Source organism: Pyxicephalus adspersus, chromosome 6, assembly GCF_032062135.1.
Source record: "Pyxicephalus adspersus chromosome 6, UCB_Pads_2.0, whole genome shotgun sequence".
Taxonomy (NCBI): Eukaryota; Metazoa; Chordata; class Amphibia; order Anura; family Pyxicephalidae; genus Pyxicephalus; species Pyxicephalus adspersus.
In genome coordinates, this window is record NC_092863.1 from 79,798,119 (window position 1) to 79,806,434 (window position 8,316).

At 36.9% G+C, this 8,316-nt stretch overlaps 1 protein-coding gene across 1 annotated transcript in view; it reads left to right on the plus strand.

Annotated features, from left to right (window-relative positions):
* THBS4 (thrombospondin 4) overlaps positions 1-8,316 on the plus strand; it is a 39,479-nt gene that overhangs the window by 5,007 nt on the left and 26,156 nt on the right. Inside the window, exons 2-6 of the mRNA XM_072416320.1 lie at positions 1,388-1,591; positions 2,550-2,797; positions 4,943-5,045; positions 6,210-6,292; positions 7,113-7,164. Coding sequence (XP_072272421.1) covers positions 1,388-1,591; positions 2,550-2,797; positions 4,943-5,045; positions 6,210-6,292; positions 7,113-7,164 — 690 coding nt within the window. The remainder of the gene's footprint in view (positions 1-1,387; positions 1,592-2,549; positions 2,798-4,942; positions 5,046-6,209; positions 6,293-7,112; positions 7,165-8,316) is intronic.

The following is an 8,316-nucleotide window of genomic DNA, read 5'->3' on the forward strand; positions in this document are numbered from 1 at the left end:
AACTCCAAGTCAATTACTTATCATAAGAAGCCAATAAGGGCCACTTGTAGCGGCACAAATTATGTTAGCAGTAGCTATAGCGCTAGTGCTCAGAATCAGCGTGATATTCCTAAAACCGAGCATATACAATACAATTACAGTAGCCTTGAGAAATACCAACTTCTATGTAGTTAGAGTCTGTCTGAAAGAAAGCAAATTGAATAAGCTATTAGAGATAGGGATAGAAAGCCCCCTATTACAAAGTTTTTGTATCTGTAGAAGAAGTTTGCTCTAAAGAAGTTTGCACAGATATTGTCAGAACTGAGGTCAGCATCATGAGCCTTGACAGCATATACATGATACATTTTATTTCTTTGATGAAAGACTACATTATTATTTTCCTTTTTAAGATGTTCAGTTTTGCCCACCCAATTTGTTTTATGGTTGCAGTACTATATGCCTGCTGTGTGGAACTCTGGAGACAGGCCACTGTTTCCACGCAGTAAGCAATGGACTGACTTTACTAATTAGGTTTTAATTACCTCTTCCAAATGTGGTGTGTAGGAATGTATCTATAGCAATAGGCAATAGCAATGCATCTAATTTACAGTATATAGGGATGCTCCAAAATGAAGGCGTGGTCCCCTTGGTTGGCACTCCCGGACGCAATACATGAACCTACACCACCCACCATGACTCATGGCTCATGTACAGTTTATGGTATCTTGCCAATTATAAATCATTATGTATGAGTGATGATAGAAGAGCAAACATATGAGGCAGATACAGAAATATGTTTTATTTTTTTATGTTTTCAAGATCTATGAATGTGTATCTCTCAACAGCTTAGTGCTCTATATCTTTGCTATCCTGCAAATTTTACAGTTTCAAATTTCAATTATATGAATGTTGATTTATATTGTATTGTAAAATTGAATATTAATAGTACATTATATTAATAGTACATTACATACATAATTGAATAGTACAATAGTACAAATGTTGTGCCATCTAAATTCAAACTTATTAACTGGACTGTTTTGTCCCTTGTCTGGCAATGTTTGTTAGTACTCTCACCTTGCTACGGTAGGGTCCCATATTCAAATCTCAGGCTGGACAATGGTCACAAGGAGTTTGCATTGGTTACTTCCCACTTTCCAGAAACATATTGGTAATTGTTAGTTGGTATAAGTTAATTGAAACCCCGTAAAAATGGCCTAAGCCTATGGAAGAAGGATTAGATTGTGAAGTCTGATAGTTGGTGACATGATTTGCAAAAAATAAATTTCCTAATATATCAAAATATATAAAACCTGCCCTTTTACAGTATAAAATCCTAAATAGTTGCTCAGTAGAAAAACACTTTTCCTTTAAACATTTTATCTTTTTTTTTACTTTCTTCTTCTAGTCCTTGACCTCCTCACACCAGCAGTCCAGCGACAGGTCACAAACTACCTTCAGCAGGCACTCAACAATCCCTCCATGAATGAAGTGTATATACTGTCCACGTTTAAACTACAGCCCAAACCTACAACTACTCTCTTTGGCTTGTACTCTACAAAGGACAACAGCAGATACTTCGAATTCAACGTAATGGGCCGTTTAAACAAAGGTAAGTAGTGGATGAAATAAGTTCAATTTAGTATTCCAGATTTAAGTTCAGAAAAAAATGCATATTTAGGACATAATTTTAAAGTTCGCCCAGATGCATTAAATGACTAAAATTGCTGGTATATTAGCAGAAGTAAAAAAACTAGAAAATGCCTACTTCTCCACTTAATGCAAATATTAGAATTCATTTTGGATAATCCAAGTATCAACACTTTTGCACCCCACACCACTCGACCAACTAGCTACCTACTGGCCCTTTAACACTTGCCTTGTTACATCCATTACAACAAACCCTCCTCTTTCATCTATACAACCTTTTTATGAAATGGTGCTGTACATGTGTACCACTTCACTGAACACCGCTACACCCATGCACATATGCAATGAACACCACTACCCTGAAGCACTTGTCCACACAATGCTGATACACCTATGCACTTTTTAACTGATGACCAGATATTGGAGCCATTAATATTATTTTATTGTTACACAGTATTTATATAGCGCCATCATATTACGCAGAGCTGTACAAAGTCCATAGACATGTCATGTTTGCCAATCTCAAAGAAGAACACTTCTGCACTCACATCCACTGCACCAAAGTTCAACATGGCAATCTAGCTCATTGCATTCAATCCACCCTTATGCATTTCAATGCTAGCCTACTCCCCCCAGTGTATACTCATTTAGTCTGTATTCAGCCTATTCAAGGAATGGGCACACTTTTGCAAGTATATATAACTTTTTTTGTAAACTAATTAGAAGTAAAGAAATGTACAGAAGGCAGAAACTTTTCAGACTACCATATGTTGGTGATTGGGGGGTCATTATTTAAAAACAAAGTTGATTGATAATGAACTAGTAGAAAACTGTTATTAATAAATAAATGTTAAGAAATAAATAGAACAGCTTTGAATAATCTATATATATCTTTGTGTTCTTCAATTGTCTTGGTCCAGCCTCTCTCCGATACCTCAAGAGTGATGGTAAACTGAACTCTGTCATCTTCAGTAACATTGAGCTTGCTGATGGCAAGCCGCATTCACTTCTCTTGCATCTCAGCGGTCTGCATCGAGGACCCAGTGCTGCTGAGCTCTACCTGGACTGCATGCAAGTGGATGCTATCAAAGACCTACCACGGCCATTGTCAGGAATAAACTTGAACACAGGATCTGTGCAGCTGAAGACTCTACAAAAAAAAGGACAGGCAAGCACAGATATATATTTGAATACAGTTTTTCATTTTTTACAGTTTCAATATGTTTTTTAAATACATTTATAAAAAAATAAATTAACTCAGAATAGTGGAATGTAATAGGTAAAGTAAAGATATTAGTGGAAAGAGAGAAAAAGAGAGTTTAAAGTCAAATATAAGGTCGTTATGACCAATTTAGGTCCAAGAACAAACTCTTTGTAATTTATTCGATCATGCCAAGCCTACCCCCTAAACTATTGAGTTGTGCTCATTACTTATGTATTGTATGCAATAGGCCTTCTCAAACCTGACTTTCTCACAACTAAGTGACCTAACACTATTATGGCACAGCATGGTGACACAGTAGAGTGAAACTCAAAATTAAACTTTTCAAACTAATATTTAATTTTTGTAACTGGAGGAGCTAAACATGTAACAATATAATATATTTTTTACCATACTTTTAACCAGCAATATACCATTGACAATTTAGGTGTAAACTAGATTTGCTAATGCATAAAGTAGTCTAGCAGCTTGCTTTTGGGTTAGTATTATTCCTGTGCATCATCAGTAGAATATGGTGGATCTGGTGATGGACATAGTCTAAGATATGTCTAACCTTTGTCAGAGATTCCTAGAAGGATGCATGGGTGTGTAATACTCCCAGGTAGATGACTTTCAGTTTTCCCCTGGAATGTAATTGGTAAAGTAAAGATATTAGTGGAAAGAAAAAGAGAGTTTAAAGTCAAATATAAGGTCGTTATGACCAATTTAGGTCCAAGAACAAACTCTTTGTAATTTATTCGATCATGCCAAGCCTACCCCCTAAACTATTGGGTTGTGCTCATTACTTATGTATTGTATGCAATAGGCCTTCTCAAACCTGACTTTCTCACAACTAAGTGACCTAACACTATTAAGGCACAGCATGGTGACACAGTAGAGTGAAACTCAAAATTAAACTTTTCAAACTAATATTTTATTTTTGTAACTGGAGGAGCTAAACATGTAACAATATAATATATTTTTTACCATACTTTTAACCAGCATTATACCATTGACAATTTAGGTGTAAACTAGATTTGCTAATGCATAAAGTAGTCTAGCAGCTTGCTTTTGGGTTAGCATTATTCCTGTGCATCATCAGTAGAATATGGTGGATCTGGTGATGGACATAGTCTAAGATATGTCTAACCTTTGTCAGAGATTCCTAGAAGGATGCATGGGTGTGTAATACTCCCAGGTAGATGACTTTCAGTTTTCCCCGATGTTAACAGCAGTTGGGATTACAAGTTACCAAAGGATAAAATATAATAATAATATTGAAAAAAAGTGGGACCCCAAAACATTTCAGGAGGTGTTTAAGTTGGGTCAATAAACAAACTTAGTTGAGTTTAGTTCAAAGTTTCAAGTTTAGCCAGATTGTTCAAAAGAATAAAAAAGCATGATGGTTAGTACAGGTAGTGTAGTGTCCCCGAATTACTGACATCCGACATACAAACGACTCCTAGATACAAACGGGGCTTCCCTGTTCACTTGTGTACAGGATGGAGGCTTGATGGGGTGGAAGGGGGCCGTTTGCATGACTTGCCGAAGAAATCTTTTACTAAACACAGCTGAGGTTGTGGGTGATTTTAAGAGCTGAGCTGATCTGTAACATCTTGTAACTCTTTATTGACCAAGACAAACTCTGCAGTTGTTTCATTTTGCATATCAAAACACAGCTTGCTCCTGAAGTTAATGAATGTCTAGGCTCCATAAAGATTTTTTGTTTTTTTTTAGCTTTGTTTGTGATTAACTCACAGTGAGGATTTTATACAGTAACTGACACCATGCTGCCTAATAATATTTTGAGACAAACATCTGTCCTAATTGCATTAATTAGAATAATGTACATCTTCCAATTTACATACAAATTCAACTGAAGAACAAACCTACAGTCCTTATCTTGTATACACACTGTACCTGTAGATTCGGCTTTATCAAAGAAACTGGGTGCTAATGAGCAGAATGTGCATTATATTGTGCTATTTCAGCCAGTAACCAGCTGAAAGAAAATAAAGGACTCCAGTGGACACTGATTAAATGACAATCCTCACATTTGTACCAGCCTTGCCTGACAATACCACATAAGTACCTACCTTGTTTCCCTTACAGGATTCTATGGATGAACTGAAGTTGGTCATGGGGGGTTCATTGACACAAGTAGCATCAATACAAGAATGTTTCATGCAGCAGAGTGAACCTGGACAAAATGCAGGTGAGTCTGGCTTAGCATAACTGCTAAATATTTTTAACTAACATACTTAAAAAAAGCTATGATTATTGTGGATGCCTTTTTAATTTTTTTTATTATGAATTTAAACTTTTAAACTGACATTTTTTTAAGTTGTTTTACTTTTTATAAAAGATTTTTATTTTCAAACAATTATTAAATAAAAATCCAAACTGGGTGGAAGAATGAACCTTTCCCTAGAATTACTAATTTTACCTTGATCTGTTGATCTCTATATATACCAATCGTTTTCAGTAATGCAGGTAAGCATAGCTTGCTAAGTAATAGCCTATACCTCCTGGCATTAGAGATGTAAACATGAAATATTTCTATGCCTTATTTCATACCCTTGACATACCTATGTTTATAATAACAAAATTGCTGTTTTGGGTTTTCTCTATTGCTGATGAAACCAAATGCCTACATATTTGGTCTCAAAGTTCAGAAGGAGTGTTTTTCTATAAATATAATGTAACAGGTTAGGCTTTTAGTTATTCAAGGGGCTTTAAAAGAAATATGGCAAGAATTGTAAGAACTTGAGTCATTTCAGGACAAAAACGTAATTTCAACTTTACACCTTAAAAGAGTCACTGAATCAGGCAATGTCATACGTTATTAGTCCTTAACTTCCTCACATTGGTTGAACCTTTCTTTGTTCTAATGAAGTAAGATAGGCAGAGGGGGGTAATGGGAAATATTTCTTTACATTGGATTTAAAAGTCAAGGAGGATATATTTAGGGAAGGACTGGGAACCCTTGGCTTGTGGGGGAAATGCAACCAAATGGCAATTTTTTGTATATTTCTGTGGGCTAAAGATAGTGCACCATTGTAGCTGTGCCATATAGTTATTAATTGGCATGGTGAAAGGTGGGTGTTCCTAAACGACATCTTTCTCTGAATAATGTCTGAATAGTACAATATCTTACCTCAAAGCCACCAGCCCAACATATTTTATAGTAAGGACTCACAGTCCACACCCCAGTTCTTCCTTGGGTTTATCTTTAGTATCTCCAAAAAACTGAAATATCAGTTATAGATGTATTGACCCAAGTGATGAACCTTAATATTTGGAAGGACTGCTACAAATAAATGTTATTTCTTATGTCCAATATGTTATAAACCATAAATAACAATTGGCTTATTTGCAGGTGATGTCAGCAGACAGCTTTTAGGGCAAATTGCACAACTGAACCAACTATTGGGGGAACTCAGAGATGTCATGAGACAACAGGTAAGTAGAACAAATTAGTTCATAATTTATTTGATGATAAATACATATATTTTTTTTGTAAAGCAGGGAGCACTTCCATTGGCTTCTGTTTTTTAGGTAGGGTGGAGCGCTCAATCAGGTATAAGAATTTCTGATCAATGTTCGATCAATAATAATAATAATATATCAAACACAGATGAGGAATAGGGTTGTTTGAATTTGCCTCTGTTTAGTTCATTGACAGTTGGCCAAATCAACCAAAGTCAATGACAGTGCAAATTTGACCAACACTACTTAGTGCATAGGTCATCTAACTCAGCCAGCAGATGGTGACATATGTTATAGTCAGCTGCCCAGATTCACTGAGCCTTAAAGCTCAAAACATTGTGAACCCCTCCCTAATATTGAAACCAGAACCCTTATTGGAACCTTCCTGAATAAAAAGTGGTGCAGTGAGTGTGTCCCCTCTCCTTTCCATGAAAAGTCCCCTAGCCCTCTTTCAGTTTCTCTCTTTTAAGCAGTTACAACAAGGACAAAAGGAAGGGAAAAGAAAAGGAGTAAAAGAAGAGGGCTAGACTGATAGATCTAAGCTGTATGTTCAATTGCCTGATTGTTGTCCAGAGTGTCTCCAAGCACCACAAACACTCAATGTTTTCACCTTAAAATTCTTAGATTGTAGGAACTTACCTAATGTCTATAGCCAGCACTAAATGGTCATTAACCTAAATGTGTATTGTATCCTGTTATCCCATTGTAGTGCTTGTTATTCACATTTTGTTTTGCTTGCTTTTTATATTAGATAATATCACTTTGAACATTTTGATACCTTTGTGTTTTTAAGGTGAAGGAAACCATGTTTTTGAGGAACACTGTCTCAGAATGCCAAGCTTGTGGTTAGTGATCTGTAAATCATTAATTCAAATTGTTTTACATATTATATACTATGTGTTTTTGGCCTAAAAACTGCATACTTAAAGTTTTTCATATATGCTAACCCTACTTTGCATTATATATCCCTGCCTAATATGACAATCATAATATTTACTTCACTATAAACTGTATAAAATGTATGTCTGTATAAACCAGGGGTCGGCAAACTCTGGCCTTTAGGCCAGATACGGCCTAGCCGGTAGGTTGTTCCGGCCTAACGTCCCCTGGCCTAATCCCGGACGGCAACCAGTGGCGGAGCCGAAAGAAGCTACTGAAGCCGGAGCCGCCGGAGCTCCGGAGCCGCATGCGTTAACACTTCCTCCGCTGGGGTAAATAGGGAACATTCCCGCTCCTCCGTAAGCATTGCGGAGCAGAGAGAGTTCCCTTAGGGGTCATTTCTGGTGGGGGGCGGGGCTATTAGGGCAGAACTGGAGAGAGTACAGGCCTAGTGTGCTCCTGCCTACCCCTGAAATGCCCTAGTGGCCAAAAATGTTTGCTGACCTCTGGCATAAACTATTATACAGACATTGAAGAAAAACCAAAAAGGACCTGTCAGCTGTTTGTAAAAGTAATGTTAATATAGTAATAGAAAGGGCCATACATACATGAGTCTGTATATTTCAAACCAGAACTTCAGTCCATAAGCCACAAATGGAACACTTGGCTTCTCTAATGCTCCTTATACTTTTATTTTCCAAATTTGTTCCTGTCCACCTGGGACCTTTATGTGTCCCAGCTCCCCCGTCTCATTTACTATGGAATGAAATTACGAGGAAGAGTGTAGACCCCTCTACTAGATGTGCAAATCCAGAAACTCAAGTGTTGATATCTTACCAATATGACACCTGAGAAAAAAATTGTTGATGGTTCTACTCCTTGGAATTGCTAAAAAGTTACATTTATTATTCGGCTTGCTCCTTCTTTCTGCTCCTTAAAGAGGGCACTCAAAACCCATCTTTTTAAACTTGCCTACCCGTCTTCTTCTATATCTTTAAACCCTCACTACTTCCCACCATTTCATATCCCCCCACTTATTGTATGATACTTCCTCCACCTCTTAGATTGTAAGCTCTTCTGGGCAGGGTCCTCTCCTCCTCCTGTGTCATTGTCTGTAT